Source organism: Chanodichthys erythropterus, chromosome 20, assembly GCF_024489055.1.
Source record: "Chanodichthys erythropterus isolate Z2021 chromosome 20, ASM2448905v1, whole genome shotgun sequence".
NCBI classification, from domain to species: domain Eukaryota; kingdom Metazoa; phylum Chordata; class Actinopteri; order Cypriniformes; family Xenocyprididae; genus Chanodichthys; species Chanodichthys erythropterus.
In genome coordinates, this window is record NC_090240.1 from 1,914,510 (window position 1) to 1,939,514 (window position 25,005).

Genomic DNA, 25,005 nt, shown 5'->3' on the forward strand with positions numbered 1-25,005 from the left:
TTCTGTAATCACATATAGATAATGTATTAATTCCGCCGTCACATCTGAGCACGGAATGTTGGATAGTTTTATGATAGTTAAAATCTCAGCGGCCGCAGCACCTGGGGGTAAGGACAGACGAGACGAGAGAAAGGAGACGGAAGCAAGGGGAACGACAGGACGAGAGAGGAAAAAGAAAGAGGGAAAAAAATTCTGGGTCTGGTTCCCAGACACACTGCCACTCTGTCCCCAGCCTGCCGAGAGGCTTTTCCTCGCGGTGCCACATGCGATGGCACTGGACGCTTGGTGGACGGCACGATCCTTGACCGCCTCCTGGCGGCCGGTGATGGCTCCTCCGGCTGAGGGCAGCCAGCAGCGAGTCCCCCATCCCTTTGCTCCTCCCCTTCATGGAGGACGGCAGCAGGCTCTGGCCCACGGTGACTCCTCCGCTCCCTCCTGGACGGCAGCCACCCCACCTCGTCCCAGGAGCACGGCTTTCGGGTCTCCATCCCACCTTTCACAAGGCTCCAGTAACACCGCTTTGGGCAGCCTCTCGCGGTCTTCACTCCCAGCAGCGAGGGCTCTCTGACAGCATGTCCCTCCTTCCTCCCGGGTTTCGGCACCAATGTAACGTAGTTCGTAAGTATGGGAAGAAGGAGGCGGGAACCAGCGAACATTCAACAAAAATTAAAAAAAAAAAAAAAACACACAAAATGAAAGTAATGCCGGCAGACGGCCACACAAACATAATAGAACATAAAATAAAGTCCAGGCCTGGTCCTCTCTCATCCTTCACTGTCGTCGCTCCTCCTTTTATGCTCCTGGAGCTCCTCCGTGAGAGACTCAAGGCTGGTGCGTCCCCCAGGTTAAGCTCGTTAACTCTAAAACACTAAAGAGTTTTTTTTTTTTTTTTTTACTGATTATGAACACAAATTAATCATGACAAACCAAATAAATTTGAATTGAATTAATTATACCAATGACAAACACAAGCTGATAACAATTTAGGCCTATAATTATAACAGAATTTTTCATGAAAAATCATGATTATATTTATTTTTTTCGAAAGTAAGATTAATGTAAGCAGCTTCTTGCAATACTCTCCTAAATGCGTAATAAAACCTAAGTGCAAACATTACCGCTTTAATGACCGTATACGGTCGTTTTTACTGCCCAATGACAGCCCATATTATACTCTGAGTGAAATGAGAGAGAAGTTGATTTGTTGCCCCTACGAGTTTATAATAGTATATTTTAACTATATTTTGAAATGGATAAAGAAAAAAAAACATGTGAATAAACAGTCTCATGTCTATTTTTAATATAGGCATACTATTTATTAATTTATTCTATTTTATTTAACATTTTTATATTTAACATGAATAATCAAACATTTAACATAACATTTAACAAACATTAAACATTGCACAACAATTTTAAATGTCTACTCATTTGTCCATTTTAAAATTATTTAATCATTTACATGTTTGTTTTAATTAAATTGATTTATGCTATTCCTTATTCTTTCAGTTTATAAGGTGTCACAACAAATCCTGCATTCCTATTCTTCCATACATAATATAATAGCCATAATAATGTAATAAGGCCCAACAAAGTCTGACAAACACAGCCCTCAACATAGAACTCAGATGTTTAAACATGTAGTCACTTTGTTCATGTGGAGGCTGCCAGTGTATGGGAATATACACGTTTAATCATCCATATTTCATCAGTTCTTCTGCGTCTCCTCACAGCGTTTTAATAAAACGATGTCCAACAACACAGAGTTCTCTCTGAAGTCACAAGTTCCCTTCAAGATATAATGCGAAGCATGTGACTTGCACGCTTAAGTTTCAGAAACTTCGTCATCGAAGTTATGTCTATAGTTTATATAAAACATTGAAGTTTATATGTATTCTTTATATCACAGGTTTTCAAACCCTGTCACGAGACTGTAACAATATTTATTAGCTCAAAAGTCATTATGATTAATTATAAATATTTTAATCAGTTAATCAAATTAACTTAATGTAGCTGAATTAATATTACAATCAATTAATCTGTTCGGCCAGCGAACACTATTAATTGTCTATCAACTCTTATAGAAAGGATATTTTCTGTTGCCACAGAGTATCACTTTCTTAGCATGTAGCTGTGATCGAATCATTATCAGGGACATTGGTTTTATAAGCAGACCAGAATCAACTCGCAAGAGTGTGCACACAAGTTTTATTTAACTACATCACAAACGCATAACTAAACTAACAAACACAAACATGCCATTCACGCAGTGAGAGAGTGGAAAATGAATTTGAACCATATCATAACAGGGGAATGAAACAATGGAAAGAGTAAATTAACAATTGCTGGACGAACCATCAGTTTCAATATTATAAAGCACCTTTGTTAAAAGGAGTTGACAGTCTTAATACTAAATTGCCATTTAGTGTTCAAACGATACTTGCAAATGCCTTAGCTGTCAGGATCTGCAGGCTCATGAGAAAATCCTTGATGGTTTGGTCCGCTGGCGTGGAAGTTTTAATCAACATCTTTGGCGTTGATGAAGAAAATGAAGACAAACTTTGCGCTGTTAATTTGACTCTTTTTTTTTTTTTTTTTTTTTGTCGCTGCAGTTGTGCATGGCTTGAAGTGAAATGGAGGCCTACCAGGAACAGAGCGAAGAATTAGAAGTCCATAAGTACTAAAATTAAACTCAACTGAGTGTGATTTTTGTGGGGGCTTTTGAACTGTCCAGACAGTCAACACCTTCAAATCTTGGCTTGACCAATGAGAAAGGTGCCATTGATTCATTTTTGAGAGGCGCAGCACTCCACAAACAAATTCACGGAAAGGGAACCGAGACGACAAAAATCCTGTTTTATTTATTTAGCAAAAGCAAAAAAAAAAAAAAAGCAAAAAGCTTTATTTATTTAGCAAAAGCAAAAAGTTCTGTTTTTAGTGTGAGTGTATAAAAGTAAACTTCGCAGTATCGAATAACGTCTTACTCATATCTGTATTTTAACTTGTTTCTGCTGATAAGGAAACAGTTGAAGTGATCGCTCCGGCGCCTGCGCACACAACATATTCTAGCACTGCAAACTTGACATCGCAGCCTGTTCATTATCAAAATAAAATAGTCAGCCAAACATATAAAAAGTTACACTGCTCATTTTAAATACTCCGTAGTATCCTATCTGTGCTGTTCAGCATGATCACTGCTGAAATTGGTCTGCCAAGCACATTTTTTGCTCATGTGAAGAGGATGATTTTTTTCGGGAGAGAAGTACAAATCCTAGTTTACATAATAAATGATAGTTCAGCATCCAAATACATTGCTAATATGGAAACATTTGAATTTGTGCCGAACGAGAGGCTGCGTAAGAACAGCGGTTTTTACTTTTGGTTTTGCTTCAAATGAATTAGTTTTGGCTTGTTTATTTCTACTTAAGTTCCCTTTCGAAAGGGAACTCCACTCTGCGCTGACTGCGCTATGGGGAACGTCCTCCGTGACCCGTGCTCGAAATGCCAAAAATCACCACACTCCAATCCTATTGGCCGGCGACAGCCTATCACGTCAAACGACGCGAACCGTGGCATATAAAGGGAGCGCCTGGGGAAACAGCCGACATCCTCTTGTCTTTTCGCGACTGCTTTTGCTCGTGCCATTTTCACTCTGCCAAAAGAAATTAGGTCTGCTAAATCGTTCAGGAAGTGTGCTGATCCTTGTCCCAGGTTTCTGACACCGGAGGACACACACAACTTGTGCGTTTTCTGTCTGGGCGAAGAGCACGCACGGTCAGTACTCGAGGGTGTTACCTGTGCTAACTGTGAGCGTTTTCCTATGAAAACGCTCCGTTCTCATTTGGCCCTCTTCTCGAGGGGAGAGGTGCCACCACCGCTGCCTGGTGGTTCGCAGCAGGTTAGACTATCTCTTTCTCTCTACCCATGACCCGGCAACTGCGGCGAGGGCCCTGCCATCCAAAGCGTTGAAGGTGACGTCACGTTTGAATGGCAGGGCTTACGCCACTGCAGGTCAGGCTGGTGCGGCGTTGCACTCGATGACGGTGCTTCTGGCGTACCAGGCTGATCTGCTTGCGGATCTTGATCAGGGAGGCGAAGACGTGCTCCGCGGCGTTTAGATCTTGCATCCCGCTCAGATCCAGCTCTGGGCCCAGACAACCGGGAGATCTCGGGCCGTCTCGAGCCGAGGCTCAGAGGCAGGCCCAGAGGGAAAGTGTCGCCGCTCGTGCGCCTCCTCCTCCTTGGAATAAGTCACAGAGACAGCGAGATGATAGAAGGAAGAATCAAGATTTGAGGGAGGTGATCGAGGAGCGGCGCCAGCAGCGCCGGTAATCGATCTCCGCTCTCGCGAGGGCTTTTTCTCGCCCTCGCTCTTCCTTCGCCTCCCGGTAGCATTTGTGACATCTATATGCTGCGGGCTTTACAGTCGGGCTGATGTTGTGGGCCTATGATGGATATATTCCTGACGGCCTGCCGTCTGGCTTGATAGTGAAAGTGCTTTTGGGCTTTGGGACTTTGGTTTTTCCCCTCGGTGTGACGAATCGGGGAGGAATCTGCATTCTACGAGCCGCAGGAGGTAAGCCAGGTCCATTTTTCATTCTCAATATAGACCTTGCTTTTCCTGTATAGCTTCCCGTGCATATAGTTGTCATCTGTTCGTGTTTTTTAGGGGTTATTTGGGCAAATAACTGTATGTTAGGCTGACTGTTACAGGCAGGCCCTTTATGGCCGCTTTGTTGTTTAGCGTTGGTGTAGTTTACCAGACTTCTCCCGGTCGTTTGCATCACAGCATCTGGGGTTCATTGCTGTTTGATTGTTGGCTATTTGCCTTTTAGCCTCTCTGTATGCAGCTTGTTTGGATACAGCGCTGTTGGTCTACGATGCTGGTTACGCTCACGCTGTTTAGCATATTAACATTGCCTGCTGGAATGTGTATGCCTAGGCTCAGGTTGTGTAGCTAGTTCCCTTAAAATGATCATTTTAGGTTATACTGGCCCTTCCTTGTAGCTAGGGCCCTGTCATGACCACGGGCTGGTGCCACATGGTTCTTTAAGTAGCAGGCCTTTCCAGGCCTCTTTTATAGCTTCTAGATATAGTTAATATTTTAACATATAAACAATTGTCCCCTTTTGAGATTCAAGATTAAGTCCTTAAGCATAGTTTACACTTTGACCGGAGTCACGAGTGACCGGGTCAGGATAGACTGCTCACACAAGGGAGGTATTGATAGGACAGATTCGTCTTTAAATCCATTGATGGGTGTTTTCCTGTTCCGTCCGATAATACAAGAGGGTTTTGTGAGAGAATCAATAGATTTAATGTGATCAGATCCACGTGATGGGTTCTGATTAGTTTATTGCTGATGAGCTAAGAAGTCCTTTAGACAGAATCCTTTGTTAAAAGAAGTCACGTCATCACTTCTGTTAAGGCTAGGTGTTTCCTGTCAGGAAATGGATCTTTTGGACCAAATGAAGCTTTGTTCAATCGTGTTGTTCATTGATAAAGTCATTGGTAAGTTCTGTCGAGCGAGGCCCTACACCCGTCACGGAAACCAGGGACACAAGTCGGCAGCACAACTTTCGAGCAAAATGTGAAAGAAGCATTTTTTTTTTTTTCAAAATTGGTGATTTTCATTTTTTTGCAGAATCTGTTAGTTGAGATCATGAAGAAGCCTTTCCGAGTTTGAGATAGCAGTATTGGTATATTTAAAAGTGTACATTTTGAGGTTGAAATCGGCTTGTTTTTCGGAGATTCTAGCACGCAGTAGGGGCGTGTCATGTCTGTGTGTATTTCCATACTGAGAAGCGTGCCTACTTATTATGCAGCGCTCTGGCCGGCTCTAGCTGATATCAAAATTCAATGAAGAACCGTGGCCGTTACACCGAAAATGTTTTGAAGTACTTCTTCGACAAGCCGGATGCTTATGAACAAGCGCTCACTGATTCTGAAGACGATCTGAGCGACGATGAAAGCGGCATAATAAGACATTACCTCTCTGGAGTCGGGTAACACGCCGGCGCATTTTGCAGGATTTTTTTTCACATTGCAGCAAAACAGACTTAAAATACTCCGTAATTTTTTTGTCATAGAGACATAAGTAATATATCAATTGAAACTATAGAATGTCGTCTTTTATTTGTGTACACTCAGAGTAAAAACAAAATGTTGTGCTTTTTGTAAAATAAAGAAAACTAACATGATGCGTGATCTCTCATCTCCCTCTGAACGAAGTCCAATCTGATAGTTCTCAGAAAATGAACTGTAACTTAGTGAATACTAATCATAAAAAAATTATACTTGTGTCTGAAAAAATGTTGAAATGTCAGGTTTTAAATCGTGTAAGTCAAATCGAAAACAAACATTCTGTGCTTATGTAATCTGTATGAAAATAGAGCCATGTCAGAAGTCTGTGATTCAGCTCATTATCCGCTAATGCGGCCACACCCACGGAGGGAGCGCTATTCAGACACAAATTCAGTCAATACATGCATTCATCGTCTCAATCGTGTATTTATTGTCTTGAAAAGTGTTTTGAATAACCATAGTTAGCGATCTCTGGCCTCTGTTAGTCCAGTTAGTTCCTGGATTGCCTATTCTTCTTTAACAGGCTTCTCAGCTGAGAAAATTTCATTTCATGATTATAGTGACCAAAATGATCACGGTTATCACAGAATCCTGTTCAAAAAGTAAATTCACCAAGTTTCATGTGGAAAACCAGCAAATAACAAATAAAATTAGCATCAATAAGTACTTTTTCTTTACATAAACATTAAAATAATAACATTAAAAATGATGGGCAGATTTTAAAGGAGTGTCTTACAACAATCTACAATGCACAAGTTCAAATAGAGTTTTGACAAAAAAATATTTCACATATTTCAGCCTCTAAATCATTTTTATAAAAGTCAAAAAAGATAAATTACTGACATTTATAATGCACATTAACCTTTATTAATAGTATGCGGTCCATGCAGCTTTACAGGGGGTATGGTTTATCTAAATGAGATGTAAATGAGCCCTATTGTCACTCCCAGCAGGTGAGAACTGCAACTTTAGAGGCGTTTTTCTCCCTATAGAGCTTTCTTGAATGCCTACCTTCAAATGGCCACAACTTCTCCAAACATTATCAGATTTCCATGTGTCACACATCGTTGGAAAGCTTGGAGACTACACTTTCAGAATCTGTGTATATAACTCAAAATGCCCCAGAACCGACTTGTGTCCCTACTTTCCGTGACTGGTCACATTTTCTGTCTATCTAACAGGTTCTATTTTTGTTCCTAGAACTTTAGTGGCCGCTGGCTGATGTCGCGTGTGACGGGTAGGCCGTAAAGGCCTCCTGTGGAGCATGCTGAACTTTGACAAACAAAAAGGGATGGTTTCGCCGGCTGGCCGGGTCTCAGGTTGACTATGACCTCCTGTGTAGTCAGTCTGTTTAGCTTGAACCCTGATAACACTGCCACGAGCTGATGCCACGTGCCTACTGGGATTATAGGCCCACGGGGCCTTTCCTTAGCGCATGATGGCGTATGTTGTACTCCTCTTGCTTAAAGAATAGAAGGTACTTCACCGAGTGCACTGCTCGTTGGTTTGTGTTGGACGGGCTGTCTCTTGGGCACTTGCAGCTGTTATGTCTTGGTGTTTGCTCCACCTTGATATGCAATAGGATGTGGCCCTACAGGCCATCCTGGGCTACCGCCGTCTGCATTCAGTTCTAGTTCTCTGGTGAACTCTGGTTATGTTGTAGGCCTTTTTCCCGGCCTCCATGACTATGTGCCCGCCTTACAGTCTGTCTGTTAGGTTGAGCTTTGTACTTCCCCTCGGGGTTAACTGCGTAATTGCTTAGCTCTCTAAGCTGGTATGGTTGTAGACTTTTATGAAGTCTCCCATTAGACCGGCCCCCAGGCTGGTTTGTGCTCCCCTGGGTCAGGGGTCTTTAGCGCACAGCCTCCTCAGCACCTTGTTAACGGCTGAGTAGATCCTTTGATGAGTGGTTGTACTCCCCTCATACGAGGGTCCAGAGCGTTTAGCTGAGTTCCGCTCTCCAGGATGCCCATCTCTGCGGGTGGGTTTGAGTTGTTTACTGCCTTTTCGCAGTCGCTCTTTCCTGCTCTCCTCTCTGGAGTTTGCGCTTGGAGATTCTGTATATCAGACAAGGTTGGCTAGGCCAGATTTAGCTTCGCTGGATCTGGCTAGGCCTCCTTGGTGGCAGCGGGTGAATTCCCCCCCAACCCCCCCCCCTCGAGTGACTGGCCGAGGTTCCTTGGCCACATTCCCTTAAAGGGACCACCCCCTCTCGGGGCTGTAGGTTCCAGATGCTCGAGCAGCCTTGGTAGGCTTTTTTCGGAAGGCCTCTTTTAGGCTCAGCTTGGGCTGTTGGCCGTAGGGAATGCTGTCACTGACAGCCTTGGAGTTCTGCCCCCGGTTTTTCCCTGGAACTGCCGGATGTGTGTCCAGACATTTGGACTGGCGTTCTCGTCTAGCATGGCGGCGTGGGTATATCGTTCCCCATAGCGCAGTCAGCGCAGAGTGGAGTTCCCTTTCGAAAGGGAACGTCTCAGGTTACGTATGTAACCATGGTTCCCTGAGAACAGGGAACGAGACTCTGCGCTTTCATGCCACGCTGCGGGATGCCTGCTACAATAGCTCAAAGACAAGATGTCGGCTGTTTCCCCAGGCACTCCCTTTATACGTCACGGTTCACGCCGTTTGACGTGATAGGCTGTCGCCGGCCAGTAGGATTGGAGTGTGGTGATTTTTGGCATTTCGAGCACGGGTCACGGAGGACGTTCCCCATAGCGCAGTCAGCGCAGAGTCTCGTTCCCTGTTCTCAGGGAACCATGGTTACATACGTAACCTGAGACGTTTTTATTCTTGTTCTGTTTATGTATAATATATACAGTTGCAAGAAAAAGTATGTGAACCACTTGCAGAATCTGTGAAAATGTGAATAATTTTAACAAAATAAAGGAGATTATACAAAACCATGTTATTTTTTACTTAGTACTCTCCTGAGTAAGATATTTTACATATAATCCACAAGACAAAAAAATAGCTGAATTTATTAAAATAACCCCATTCAGAAGAAAACAGATGAAAACTTTTTAACAAGATGTCTAAATTTTTCTTATTTTGTTTAAATATACATTTTCTTCATTTAGTACTGCCCTTTAGAAGCAACAGAAGATACTTTCATGTTTCCCAGAAGACAAATTAAATACAATTTACCTTGATCTTAAAAGTACAAATGTTTTCACCCCCCGTCTATTTATGTATCATGTTTCCTTCTGGAGCATTAGTGAATGTTTCAACCTTTTTTAATAGTTGTGTTTGAATCAATCAATTGTCTTCAGTGTGAAAAGACGGATCTCAAAATCATTCAGTCACTGCTGTAAATGGTTCAAATATGCAAAAGATGGTGGAAAACTGAAGAATCTGCAGGACCTGGAGAATTTTTATGAAGAACAGTGCTCAGTTTAACTGTTCAGAACAAACAAGAGACTTATGAAGAACCATCACAAAAAAAACAAACAGTCGTAGATCATCCAGGTAACCACACACAGTATTAAGAATCAGTGGTTCACATACTTATGAATTTTAAATGTTTATGAAAGAAAATCGTTTTCAAAAAATGTTTTTATATTTAGCTTACAAATCGATTAATTTTAACCTTTTAATAATATAATGTACAAACTGTCGCTCCTGTTTACAGCATTAGTTGAGAGATATTTTTTACTTTAAGGAATTTGCCATGTACTTATCCTTATAGGCCCCAAATTAATCAATATTGAATCGTAGGTAAATTAAATTGCAAGCTCCTGAATCGAAAGTGAATCCAATTGTGAAATTTGTCAATGCCCATCCCTATATATATATATATATATATTTTTTTTTTTTTTTTTTACTTGAATCAAATTTTGTTTTTGTTTTTTTCATTTATTTTGTGCATTCTTTATTTCAGAGTCCAAAATGCTTCATTTAAATTTTAAAATCACAAAAAAAATTCTGATTGGGGGAAGATGCCCCCAGACCCCTCAAACAATTTAGTTTGTACACGTCACCTTTTTAACCTCTTTTGAGTTTGCAGGTATGTAGTTAGTTTTAAGGAAAATCATTTTCAGATAAATGTTTTTTTTTTTTTTTTTTGGGCCAAAAAACCTTGCATATGTAAAATTACTCATACCGTGAAATAAGACTGATTATTTCATCCACCAATAATCGTGTTAAATAGTCGTGATTTCAATATTGACCAAAATAATCATGATTATGATTTTTGGCATAATCGAGTAGCCCTACTGTCAGTTATTTCTCAGTATTGTAATCACAATAATTAATTGGTTATTAGAATTTACATGACATTTCAGCTTTTCCATTCACTTTGAGGTTTCTTTTTTTTTATGCAAAATTGTGACATTTACATGTGATATACGCAATAGACAAGGCTCACAACAGTAGTAGTAATATTAGTAGTGATAACAGTAAAAATATTAATAATAGTAAGTTATTATACGACTGCCTCTGCTTGTCTGTCATGTAAATGGCATGTCTATGATTGATCTTCTGATGTCTGGATGAATTGCACCTGTTCATTTGTAGATCACATCAGAGGGAGGACCGCAGCCCCAGTCAAACATACTCTTCTCTCTCTCCCATGACTACATTGCCTCTGTCAACAGTTTGGGTCACGTTCAGGGCCTGTCGGTGGGCAACATGACTGTAACTGGCGTGGTTCAGGCCGTCGACACGGAAACAGGCAAACTTGTGGTGGTGTCAAAGGTGATGCTCTACAAACAGATGTGGACATATATTGATCTGTGTGGTAAATGAGTTAAAGGGATAGTTCACCCAAAAGTGAAAATTGTCATCAGATACTCTCCCTTATGTTGTTCCAAACCCAAAAGAATTTCATTCATGTCTGATTGAAACACCAGTGAAGATTCATTGTAATCTGAGACATTTCTGTCCCTCCATTGAAAGTCCATAAAATAATTAAAATAAATCCCCCCCAAAACAAGCTGTTTAATCTAAGTCTTCTGAAGAGACACAATCATTTTACATGGTGAACAGAGTTTTGGACTTTTTGGACAGACTTTTTTTTTCTTTTTGTTTTTTGAGTTTTTAAAAATAATCTGCATAAACAGAAGTGAATGAGTGAATCATTAAAGGGTGAACAGACTTTCAAAGGAAGGGCAGAAATCTCTCAGATTTCATTACAAATATCTTCATTTGTGTTTTGAAGAGGAACAAAAGTTTGGAATTTCATGAGAGTGAGTAGTTGATGACAGAATTTTCAGTTTGGGTGAACTAACCTTTTAAATATTGTTATTGACAGGATCAAGTGGATGTTGAGGTTGTGCAGCTAAAGGCCATTAGAATCAGAGCTCCCATCACCAGAATGAAGACTGGAACGTTGGTAAACACATTGAGTTGCTCAAAGTTTTTGTCTAAAGAGTATTTTGGCTTGTTACAAAGTTATATTTTTTTTTGCTGTAGATGCCGGTGTATGTGATGGGCCTGAGCAGCAGTCAGACGCCCTTCTCTTTCGGAAACGCTCTTCCTGGACTGACGTTTCACTGGTCTGTGACTAAGAGAGACATTCTGGATGTTCACACACGCCACGCAGAGGTCAGAATAAAACTTTCTCTGCTGCACAGTGCTTGTTTTCACTATTCGTATGTTGATTTTAAAGTGCCCCTATTATGCTTTTTTGAATATTACCTTTCACACAATGTGTAATATAGCTGTCTGTCAATTGACCCTTCGCCGGCAGTTTGATTGACAAGCGATCTACCCAATCAGAATGCCGAATCCGCCATTTTGTCTGACAAAGTAGTCAGGAGTTAAAAGATTAACCTCGGTGGAGTTAAACTGAAATTAAATTTTAGCAATCAAAAAGCATGTCTAATAAATTGAAATAATGAAACTTATTCAATTTACCAATTTATTATAAGTTTAGCAAAAAATTACATTTTTCTTTTTTTTTTATAGGGCCCTATGATATGTTTTATTCTTTCCCCTCAAATTCTGTTTTATTTTTACCAAATTCTTTTTTAACTTTTCAGGATTAATGGTTTCATTACATTTTAATTAGTAGTCAAAAATAATCAAAAAGCATGTCTAATTAATTGAATTCTTAAAAACAACAAAATTTATTAATTAAAAAATGTTTTTGTTTTTGTTTGTTCAGAAATTCTGTTGCGTATTTTAATTTTTCCGGGAATCAAATGAACGCATACCATTTAATTTATCTTTTAATCATGAAATTAAACCTTTTTTGTCAAACAGTGTGCTGCACAACAGAGCTTTACTGTTAAAATTAAAACATGGAAGAAAAACCTTTTTTATTCCTTAAAAATATAGTTTTAATAATTTATTATTAAATTAATTTATCTAAATTCTACTTTACAACACTAATATGTTTGTCAAGTTAAATCAAACTTTTATTTTGACGGGTTGCCGAGATCTTTGAGTTTCTCTGTTTATGATGATAGTTTTCTCAAACGAAGCGGTTAAATGCTGATGAAGTGACATTCAGAGCGCCTCTGGAGATGAATTTCGTGCATTCATTTCCTCGTATAGTGAGGCGACAGAGGATGAAAACACAGTGTGTGTGCGTGTGTATGAGTTAAATGAAACTAGGGATGCACCGATACCACTTTTTTGGAGTACGAGTACGAGTACGAGTACTTGCATTTCAGTACTCGCCGATACCGATACCGAGTACTTAATAAAAAAAAACATGATTTCAATTTACAGGTAACAGCTTTAGTCATATAAATTTAACAAAAAACAAGGGACTAGTTTGGAATTAAGAACATTTATTTAAAATGAAAAGCATGTTGTATGCAAAATATTACAGAATAAATAATTATAAAAAAAATAATTAAAAAGTGACAGTGCAACTCAAGTATTTTTTTCAGTTTGTTGTAAACTCTGCCGCTTTGGACAACACAAGGGGCATTCATAAACATCTTTTTAGTGATGTTTAGCTATTTAGTGCACAATATTTGGATAAATATGTTTATGTCGTTGCGGCGTGAAACTCTCGTCTATCCACTGGGAGGTTAGGCTAATTAGCGACACGGGGCTAACACTGCTTGTCCAAATATCCGTGGTGAAACTAAACGCAGAGGAGGCTTGCAGTAGGCTGTGGATATGTTTTTTCACGGAGTCGTGTAGTTTAGGCAGCTCTGTGTCAGTCATGTAGCGGCGGCTTGGGACATCATATCTGGGCTCCAAAACATGGAGGAGACGCAGGAATCCCACATTTTCTTCCTCTGAGAGTGGCTGGTCACTCAATGCAATGTACTCGATAATTGCTTGTGTTATTTTCACAGCACGTGGATTGTCTCTGGACATTTTCTCTCGTCTTGCAAGAGTTTGCTGCAGCGTGGGTTGTGTTGGTTTAGAAGCGTGGGTAAACTCTTTGTACTCATTGTCATGTTGGGATTTTAGGTGCTTGATTAAATTACTTGTGTTAAATGAGCTACCTTTTGAGCCTCCTCTGGACAATTTCGCTGAGCACAATTTGCAGTCCGCCTTTGTTTTGTCGTCTTCATTCACTTTGAAATAGTTCCACACGGCTGACATGTTGTCTCGCCTCGCCTTCTCCCCGCTCTGAGCTGCAGCCGGGGCGGAGCCTGGGGGCGGGCACTCGGCGCCTTTGATTAACCCCTTACACGCCGCTCAAACATAGACATTTCTCAGACCGTGGTATCGGTCCCCGGTATCGGGGGACTTTTAACGAGTACGAGTACTTTAGAAAATGTGGTATCGAGGCCGATACCAGATACCGGTATCGGTATCGGTGCATCCCTAAATGAAACCATGCTTCCATGTCATTCATTTCAAAGGCACACAGACATGCAGGATTCATATTTCAATAGTCTTTTTGCACTTTAATATTCATGGACACTAGTCTATATCGTGATTTGATTTAAGTGTACTGACTTGCTTTTTATTCATTCATCAAAAATTTGACTCATTCCGTGTTATATACTAAATTCCGTTTTTAAGACTGGATTCCGCTATTCCATCCGCTTTTTCTGCATCGCGTGACATTGTGGAAAATAGAATAATAGAACCAAAATGTAGCTTTTTTACCCATTATTAATCTAAATAAATTAATCTAAATTATCTAAATAAATCTACTACGAAATATAGGAGATTGTTAAAACTCAAATGTGAGATTTTACTGGGACGTCACATATAAGGCCTGTCTGCGTGAGGCATGCCGCTTCCGACTCACGCTGTTTTGTAGTTTATCAAAAGTTTATTAATTCTGAACATGTCACGTGTGTTACGTATGCAGGTAGAGATGAGGCTGATACGGATTTCCACAATACGAACAATACATTTATTAAACAAAGCAGAGATCACCAAACATACATCTTAACAAAACAGAGAACGGACAAGGAGTGCAGGGAGTGAGTGCATTATAAAGGGAGTGCAGATAATAGAGTCCAGGTGCAGGTGATCCGTGATGATGGGGAGATGACGAGGGAAGTGAGTGCAGGTGTGGAGAACAGGAGGATCATGGGATATGGAGTCCAGGGAAACAAGGGATCTGTGACAGTACCTCGCGCCGTAAATAGAATAACCGGGAGGGGGGGTGGGCGCCCTGGAGACCTCATGCAGGTGCCGGGGGAGGAGTGGACTGGAGTGGAGGTCTCCAGGGCGGATCCATGAGCCATGGCGGGTCAGGAGCCTTGGCGGGCCACGGCGGGTTAGGTGCAGAGGGCTGCCATGTCAGAGGCCCACCCACATGTGTGGCGCCCACATGTCCCCCACCCACGGGTACTTGGCCCCCCCAAAAAAATACTTGGAGAGGTTTAGGATAATATTGAGGAGTCCAAGGAATAAAGTAAATATGTGGGTGGAGGAGCATGGAGCTGGTTTGGCAGTGGATACTGGAGCGGAGGGCTCGGCGGCTGAGACTGGAGCGGAGGGCTCGGCGGCGGAGACTGGCGCGGAGGGCTCGGCGGCGGAGACTGGCGCGGAGGGCTCGGCGGCGGAGACTGGCGCGGAGGGCTCGGCGGCGGAGACTGGCGCGGAGGGCTCGGCGGCGGAGACTGGCGCGGAGGGCTCGGCGGCGGAGACTGGCGCGGAGGGCTCGGCGGCGGAGACTGGCGCGGAGGGCTCGGCGGCGGAGACTGGAGAGGAGGGCTCGGCGGCGGAGACTGGAGCGGAGGGCTCGGCGGCGGAGACAGGCGCGGCGGGCTCGGCGGCGGAGACTGGCGCGGCGGGCTCGGCGGCGGAGACTGGCGCGGAGGGCTCGGCGGCGGAGACTGGAGAGCCTTGCTCGGCGGCGGAGACTGGAGAGCCTTGCTCGGCGGCGGAGACTGGAGAGCCTTGCTCGGCGGCGGAGACTGGAGAGCCTTGCTCGGCGGCGGAGACTGGAGAGCCTTGCTCGGCGGCGGAGACTGGAGAGCCTTGCTCGGCGGCGGAGACTGGAGAGCCTTGCTCGGCGGCGGAGACTGGAGAGCCTTGCTCGGCGGCGGAGACTGGAGAGCCTTGCTCGGCGGCGGAGACTGGAGAGCCTTGCTCGGCGGCGGAGACTGGAGAGCCTTGCTCGGCGGCGGAGACTGGAGAGCCTTGCTCGGCGGCGGAGACTGGAGAGCCTTGCTCGGCGGCGGAGACTGGAGAGCCTTGCTCGGCGGCGGAGACTGGAGAGCCTTGCTCGGCGGCGGAGACTGGAGAGCCTTGCTCGGCGGCGGAGACTGGAGAGCCTTGCTCGGCGGCGGAGACTGGAGAGCCTTGCTCGGCGGCGGAGACTGGAGAACTTGGCTCGGCGGCTGGAGCTGAGGGCTCGTTCGTTCCCTCAAATACAATTAAGATCCCCACAGGCACTGGAGCTGGCTCTGTGGGGACTGGAGCGGGCTCTGGAGATACTGGAGCGGGCTCTGGAGATACTGGAGCGGGCTCTGGAGATACTGGAGCGGGCTCTGGAGATACTGGAGCGGGCTCTGGAGATACTGGAGCGGGCTCTGGAGATACTGGAGCGGGCTCTGGAGATACTGGAGCGGGCTCTGGAGATACTGGAGCGGGCTCTGGAGATACTGGAGCGGGCTCTGGAGATAGTCTCAGCCGCCGGAGGGCTCGGCGGCTGAGACTGGCGCGGAGGGCTCGGCGGGCGGAGACTGGCGCGGAGGGCTCGGCGGCGGAGACTGGCGCGGAGGGCTCGGCGGCGGAGACTGGAGAGCCTTGCTCGGCGGCGGAGACTGGAGAGCCTTGCTCGGCGGCGGAGACTGGAGAGCCTTGCTCGGCGGCGGAGACTGGAGAGCCTTGCTCGGCGGCGGAGACTGGAGAGCCTTGCTCGGCGGCGGAGACTGGAGAGCCTTGCTCGGCGGCGGAGACTGGAGAGCCTTGCTCGGCGGCGGAGACTGGAGAGCCTTGCTCGGCGGCGGAGACTGGAGAGCCTTGCTCGGCGGCGGAGACTGGAGAGCCTTGCTCGGCGGCGGAGACTGGAGAGCCTTGCTCGGCGGCGGAGACTGGAGAGCCTTGCTCGGCGGCGGAGACTGGAGAGCCTTGCTCGGCGGCGGAGACTGGAGGGCCTTGCTCGGCGGCGGAGACTGGAGAGCCTTGCTCGGCGGCGGAGACTGGAGAGCCTTGCTCGGCGGCGGAGACTGGAGAGCCTTGCTCGGCGGCGGAGACTGGAGAGCCTTGCTCGGCGGCGGAGACTGGAGAGCCTTGCTCGGCGGCGGAGACTGGAGAGCCTTGCTCGGCGGCGGAGACTGGAGAACTTGGCTCGGCGGCGGAGACTGGAGAACTTGGCTCGGCGGAGACTGGAGAACTTGGCTCGGCGGCTGGAGCTGAGGGCTCGGCGGCGGCGGCTGGAGCTGAGGGCTCGTTCGTTCCCTCAAATACAATTAAGATCCCCACAGGCACTGGAGCTGGCTCTGTGGGGACTGGAGCGGGCTCTGGAGATACTGGAGCGGGCTCTGGAGATACTGGAGCGGGCTCTGGAGATACTGGAGCGGGCTCTGGAGATACTGGAGCGGGCTCTGGAGATACTGGAGCGGGCTCTGGAGATACTGGAGCGGGCTCTGGAGATACTGGAGCGGGCTCTGGAGATACTGGAGCGGGCTCTGGAGATACTGGAGCGGGCTCTGGAGATACTGGAGCGGGCTCTGGAGATACTGGAGCGGGCTCTGGAGATACTGGAGCTGCTTTCTTCCTCCTCCTCCGTTTACTGGGCCCAGTAGAGGAATGTGGGTCCAGCATGGGGCAGGCAGGCAGTTTGCTGGAGGGGTATGCGGAGGAAGACGGAGATTGACCGACTGGCCCGGCCAACCGTGTTTCCGGATGGACTGGAGACATACACTGATCATGAACCGTGTCCACGAAGAATTTGGAGCCATTTAACCACAAAATTAAATTGATGGTTTCGCTTAAGGAGAAACGAAAAACAGGTTCATCAAAACGGATAGTGTTGTCGTCCAGTCCATCCAGAAACAGGGCGATCAACTGAGCGTCGGGCCAGTTAGTCAAAAAAGCAAGCTCAACGAACTCCTCCACATACCTCTCCAGCGAACGACCCACCTGCAGGAGCCCGATGAGGCGATCGCCGGCTGCCAGATGGGAGAGAGGCCTTGGAGGAGCAGGAGCCAGGGAGCTGGTGGAAGTCTCCATATTCCAGTTTGTGAAAATCCAACGTTTTTGGGTCCGTTCTTCTGTTACATATGCAGGTAGAGATGAGGCTGATACGGATTTCCACAATACGAACAATACATTTATTAAACAGAAAGCAGAGATCACCAAACATACATCTTAACAAAACAGAGAACGGACAAGGAGTGCAGGGAGTGAGTGCATTATAAAGGGAGTGCAGATAATAGAGTCCAGGTGCAGGTGATCCGTGATGATGGGGAGATGACGAGGGAAGTGAGTGCAGGTGTGGAGAACAGGAGGATCATGGGATATGGAGTCCAGGGAAACAAGGGATCTGTGACAACGTGTCCATATTGCACCAAATATGGCACTCCCCAGGGTCCGCAGCAACACATCAGCCACGTGTGAAGTCGATTAGATGAACGGTTCTCAACATGATCAAAATGCAAACAGACAGTTATTGTGTACATACATGTTTTAACATTGTACTTATATTTTAAAAACACTTGCATGTAATTACATATATAATTACACTGTTGACCCATCCCTTACACCTTACCCCTACCCTTAAACCTACCCATACCACCAAAGCTTTCCCTAACCTTACCCGTATCCCACCTCAATAGCAGCAAAAGTGTTTTGCAATTCAATATGAACCCAATAAGTACATTGTATTTAGTTGTTGATGTAAGTACATAGTAGTTAAGGCCACTTAATATAAAGTGGGACCGCTCATTCTCCGGTGTCAGGAGTCAGAGAATGAGCTCTATATTGTCAGAAACTGCAAATATATGCTTTGCATATATGAATGAGCTCTATATTGTCAGAAACTGCAAATACTGTATATGCTGCATGGAGATAGAACAGGTATAGTTTAGTTTAATAACTTATATTGTCGTCTTGTTTTTCATCCACTATATTAGTACAAGCCTGTTTACCGATGAGTTTTATAACGTTTATTGTACTTCACACAAAATATGAAGCATCTGTTTTCAGAAATTATCTGAAAATCACTGTAAGAGCTTAATAAAACACAGTGCAAGTGTGCATTAAAATATTATCCATAAACTCTCTCTCTCTCTCTCTCTCTCTCTCTCTCTCTCTCTCTCTCTCTCTCTCTCTCTCTCTCTCTCTCTCTCTCTCTCTCTCTCTCTCTCTCTCTCCCTTGCATTATCAACAACATACATAGCGAAGTACACAGAAACACCTGTTACAACTAGGTGTGTGACGAGACGGGTATCTCACGAGACGAGACAAGACTTGATCGAGTTCACAAGACAAGATTTTTACACACTATTTTTAAGAAATCCTCAATGGCGAAATACATGACTAGAAAAAATATTCTGCAGGTGTCTTTAAAATGTTTTAACTAATCATCTTGTAATGAATGTCATTTCAGTTCTACTTTCTGAGTATGAATTATCATATGCAGTAAAAGACAACAATACTCAAGTACTGTAAAAGGTTTTACCACAAACTCAACTGACTGGCTTCTCTTCTGTATGATTTCAATCTCTTCAGACATTACTGTACATGATTTATGAGATTCTACAACTTTTGACCTCCTAACTGAACTCCTTTCCACAAACTGATCATAGAAATAAAAACGGTATAAATAAAAATATTAACACTTTACAATAAGGTCTCATTTATTAACATTAATTAACCAACATCAACTAACAATGAGCAATAAATTTGCTACAGTATTTATTAATCTTTATGTTAGTTAATAGTCATTCATTGTTTGTTCATGATAGTTCAGTGCATTAACTAATGTTAACAAATGAAACCTTACTGTTTGTGCTTAATAAGATTAAGAGAAAACTGTTATTCATTTTTTATGGTAACACTTTACAATAAGTGCAACCAAAGTGCAAATAAGACCAAATTTTTCTCTAATACAGAGCTAAGAGATGGTTACAACTACGCTGCCCAGCCTAAGATAACTTTCAAATTGAGAGATATTTGCATTCAAAATGCGGGGTATTGACATCGCATTTGAATCAAGCGACAACCTCCCCCTTTCTCTCGTGAAGCCAATACGGAAGTAACTTAAACTGCGATTCATCGACTGGCCGCTAGGGACAGGCTCCAAAAGAGAGCAGAATCTCATAGAGTCCCATGTTAAATTGGCCAAGTTTATAGCAGAAAAAAACATGTTTACAAGTTGGTTCAAATTGTGGTTTTGGTCTATACTGCTATTTTTGCCCTTCATGACAACTCTGAGGGGGGTGAATTTTTTTTATAACTTATCCGTTTAAATTAAATTAAGCCTTAAAGTTCTGCATAATTAAGGGCGTGGTCACTTGAGTGACAGGTAGATTGCGCTGCTGTCTGTGAGCCGTCATGTTACCTCAGCTGCCGCTGAATTTGGCATCTCAGCCGTTTTTGTGCTTTTTTTTCTCGATTATTTTATACAATTATAAAATATGGCTTGCTGCATAATATTTGAGACTGATGTGTGTCTGTGTGCTTGCATGGGGAAGAGACACAGAACACACGTTGTTGGATCGTGGCATTGGCTGAAAGTTTTGATTGCGAGATTTACTACAATGTCAATACCAGGAGGATATACAACTCTGACAGCACTGCTTGGATATTATAACTAAAACTGCTGCACTATTTTGAAAAAAATATATTTTTTACACAGGCTCATTTGTTTGTTAGATACGATCACTGCTCATATTGCATCCTTTCTTGAAGAACGATGACAGAGAGCAGATCATTCAGAAGAAATGTGAAATGTTTTTTTTTGTTTTGCAATGGACATTTATATTTTACCCAAGTGCCACAGATTGGATTCATCTCGCGATCTCTATTTCATTATAAAGGTATGAAGTCCCATTTGATGTTCCATGTTGTTATTTGCACACCCAACACAAATTACTGGTGTTGGAGCATCTGTATCTTAAAAAAACACTGTAAATTGACAGTAAACCTTGAGAACTTTCTGATGTTAAAACTTATCTTTATTAATAATTTAGATAGTATCTAGATAGATAGCTCCTTTGCTTGCTAACGTGGTCATGTCGAGCTAGGCGGGCGTGGTTTCAGCAACCAATCACATCAGCTCAAACCACCTCCCCGCCTCTTTGCCCATTTTCAGTTATCCGGGAGTGACGTGCGGTGACGCGCAGCTAAGATGGCCGCGGCCATTACGGTTACCCAACTGAATTAAATGTTTTTTATTTAAATAAAAAGTAAAATGACAGTGGAGGCATAATGTAAACAAAGCGGTGGCATATTCTTTCCTAATCATCCTAACACTCTGTCATGGCAACAACATCACGAGACTACTTTTCGCCTCGACGAGAAATCTCGTCACATATTTGTCTCGCGAGATCTCGTCACACCCCTAGATCTCGTCACACCCCTAGTTACAACTAACAGTAAACAAATATATAAAGGCCTTATGCCTTTTCGGGTGGTGCTTAATAAACTGGTAAACTTTATATCTATAAATCAACTCAGATGAACCGTAATAAAGTGCTCTTACCTTCATTACTGCCATATCCAGTATCACTCTGGAGACTGTAAGCTGGATCACAAACAGTTTGTACTGATCTGTCCTTGAGTAACAAATTTTTAGCACAACATCTGTTTTGTTTTGTATTGACATTCATTCACAAAGCAATCCAGTGTGAAATGATTCGCGCAGACATAAATGAATTTTGGTAGAGTTGAGGGAGCATTTTCTTCGAAAACAAAATGAATCCACCTTGTCTTCTGCGGCTCAGATTTTGGGAGTAAATTGAGAGAGCTATGTGGATTAATCCATCTAGAACACCTAAAACACTTGAGAGACATTCTCGTCAGTGCAGCAATGGCGGACTGTGTACAACTTGCTGTGAACTTACACACGGTTCTATGTTAAAACGGCAGTGTCTGTCAACATTTGTGAGCAGGGCCTTTGGCTAATGTGACGTGACATTGCCAGGAACCTGCAAATGGCTTGTTCTGAGAGACTGCATTTGATTTATGTGGATTAAAAAAAAGGAGTGGTTGGATTTTTATCATTATAGGGTGGTTGTGTACACACACTGCCAACACACATTTATGTCCAAACACCATGCAAAAGTGAATTTTGCATAATAGGTTCCCATTTAACGGTGTCGGTCTGTTCTGATTAATTTGAGTAATGATAAAGGATGGAGAAAGATTTAATTTACAAACTTTGTTACATCAGTCATTCACATTAGTGCTTGGCTAACATATGCTCTGTTTTTGATACTGTTAATAATACACTTCCCACATGTGCACCGCAATGATTTATACACATCAGTTTATTGATAGACATACACTTGTTAATGCTGATGTAGAGGAATTACAGTTGCAACATATTTATGTCAAACTGAGTAGAGTATCACTGAGAAACGTCCTGCTGAAGTCGTCCTTTTGATGGAGGCTTGGGTTGAATAAGTAGCCCTTACAATGTTTCATCATCAGACTCGAGCTTGGATTGATATAGTAAAATCGATGCCATTAGTTACTAATCGCTGAGCTTTAGGAAGCCTCCGGAGCTGAAGTTCAGTTATGGTAACAGGCGTTTAATTTCCACATGCGCTGTAAGCGGTAGACCAATCACAACAGACTGGGCTGTCTGACCAATCAGAGCAGAGAAGCTCGTGGAAAAGGAGGGGTTATAGAGACTGAATCTTCGGGTGAGTTACTTGAGAGTCATTGAAAAATGTGGTGATGTGTAATGTATAATATGAAAAAGTGAAAGTGTGTTTTGACCCCCAAAACAAAATTAGGAACATTTAAAATGGCATAATAGGGGCACTTTAGGGCGTCCACCAGAGCGTTTTTAGCCAGCTGAAAACGCCTAGCTGTGAGCACTTGAAAGCGTTTCGGCAGCACAGCTTTTTTTTTTTGCTTTTTTCTATTGAGACGCTTTGTTGCTATGATACGGAATATCCGCAGCACTGTTACTTGTAACCGATTTCGCAGATAATTTGTTTCAGACTAAAAATGTCAACACAATGTAGAGTACTTGCTATGTATGTTCGGAGAACAGCAATATTAATTTCTCATCCATTTTGTTCCGTTCTCTGCTTGAAGAATGTTGTAACAATTGGCCGGTGTTGTATTTGTCCCACCCCTTCTCCACTCTGATTGGACTGCTGGCTAAAATGTGACAGTAGCTATGTTTCCATCCACTTATTTTTATGCGCATTTTGGGATATCACATCAAAAACTGCTGGATGGAAACGCCAAGATGCGCATTCTAAAAATGAGCATAAAAAACTTGTGCGCTCAGTTTGAGTCTGATAAATTTTCTATCTGATAAGAAAACATGCGACTTTTCACAATGAGTTGGCATAATTGTACTAACAAGTGGAAAAATCATGTTGCAAAGCATCTGAAATGCTGTTTTGGTCATTCAGAATTCTGTCCTCAATGTGGTTCAGTATTATTCCTCCCAGAACTGTCTTGAACATGACTGCGTTCCCAAACGGCAGCATCCGCCTCTGAAAGCAAGTTTAAAAGAAAGTAGGTTTATTGCGTTTCGTCTGCATGCTCTGAGACACAAATAATTTATTATATACTAAAATTATTATATACAGTGGCTTCTCCTACGTTTCTTAGTGATATTTAGCACCAGTTTATCAGGAAGTGATGATTTTGTTCTCTTTGGCTCACTGGATGGAAATGCTTTATTCGCAAATGTTTTATGCGATATTGCAATTTTAAGCATAAGTTAAATTCTCAACTTTGGATGGAAATAGCTAGTGATGAATGAAGCATTTTGCTCAAAGTTGAACATTCTTCAACTCAAGGAAACCGGTAAAAAACGTTGAGCGCTCGGTGATTGAGCGTGAAAAATACGCTCAGCGCCTCATTACGCCCTGGCCTTTAAAAAAAAATGTGGTGCTCACATTGAAAACAATTGGAAAAGTACGCTAGCCGCTGGAAAAAAAAAATGCTTTGGTGGGGACACGGCCTAACTTCATCAGAGTTAGGGCTGTTAACTCAGTATCTTTACTTTGGTTTTGATTTGGTATCTAAGTATTGAAGATATTTATTATACATCTCAGTTTTTGCATTTGCTCTCGATACATTTAAAAGAGTGAAAAAAAAGGAAAGGAAAGACATAATCTGGATAGTTCTTACAATGTACATACAAATTGTTTACTACAAAATCAACACTAGTTAAAAAAATGAATAATCTAGACATTTTTAAAAAAATAAATAAACACGAAAGGAACATTTATAATTAAATGTACTTAAAGGTACCAATATAAAAAAAATAATAATAATTAAAAATGTGAAAATTATACAAACATTTGTAATTGTTGCAACAATAAAGGCGAGTTCTTTGAAGAACAAAGAAACACATGAAGTTCAATGAAACACATCACGCATTACCTGGAATAAGTGGCAGGTCTTAGTTTGCATTTACTCATTTCTGTGGTCAACCTTCACCCCAGTGTCTGGCAGAATTTGTGCTTCAGTTTAAGCAGTGTTTGTGTGATCTCTCCTGCAGGCATCTGTAAAGCTCAGTGCTGAGCACAACTTTGCCATGAGTGTGTTTGGCAGGAGTAAAGGCCGCACTGGATTGAGGGTGGTTATGAAGGCCAGTGTTCCTCTGGCTGGACATCTGGATGACAATGCCCTTGAACTCCATGATGAGATACAGATTCAGGTAGACTGAAACTCATTCTGTCATTCATTTGCTAAACAGAGAGCAAAGATTGACTCTACCATACTTTGATTTTCAGGTCTATGAGAAACTGCAGCTGTTGAACCCAGAAGTTCAAGCGGAGGAGATACTGATGTCCCCAAACTCCCTGCTGAAGCTCCAAACTAACAGGTACTTCAGTTCAGATGAACACAAACAGCCACAGCTGACATGGGCTGTGCCTGGACTGGATAACATCACACATCTGATGTTTTGTCATGAATGTGAGCTGCACTGCTCTACAAAAACAAAATACAGTAAAGTTGTTTTGTTATGACTCTAGTTATGACCAGCATGCCAGTAAAAACCTAGTGTGAAATACAATACAGGCCAGTTTAATTCAGTTCATTATGGATTTGCAGTGTTACCTCCGGGAGGTATGGACAGGGACCATCCTGGTGGTGGTGGGGAGGATGGAGGTGAAGGTTTTCGTCAGCATCTGCGGCTCAAACATGTGTCAGCAATCTTAAATACTCCAAGTGCAAGATAATGATTGGTTAGCTCTAAAATAATTTTTTGACGTAACATTGAGTCTTCCTGGCAGAACTTACGCTAGAGCTTTCATTTATAAAAAATAAAAAAAAGTCAATTATACAGTGTTTCCCTGGACAACAGTCATTATTTAGAAATATTTTACCTAAATATTAGAATTAAATATATTAATTAGAATTAAATAGATTTGAGTATTCCAGATACATTAAATAATATTGAGT

At 42.8% G+C, this 25,005-nt stretch overlaps 1 protein-coding gene across 1 annotated transcript in view; it reads left to right on the forward strand.

The window, feature by feature from the left end:
* The window catches only part of nup210 (nucleoporin 210), a 126,988-nt gene that overhangs the window by 82,543 nt on the left and 19,440 nt on the right, over positions 1–25,005 (forward strand). Inside the window, exons 25-29 of the mRNA XM_067370411.1 lie at positions 10,597–10,776; positions 11,333–11,413; positions 11,494–11,625; positions 24,098–24,256; positions 24,333–24,424. Of these exons, the coding sequence (XP_067226512.1) occupies positions 10,597–10,776; positions 11,333–11,413; positions 11,494–11,625; positions 24,098–24,256; positions 24,333–24,424 (644 nt within the window). The remainder of the gene's footprint in view (positions 1–10,596; positions 10,777–11,332; positions 11,414–11,493; positions 11,626–24,097; positions 24,257–24,332; positions 24,425–25,005) is intronic.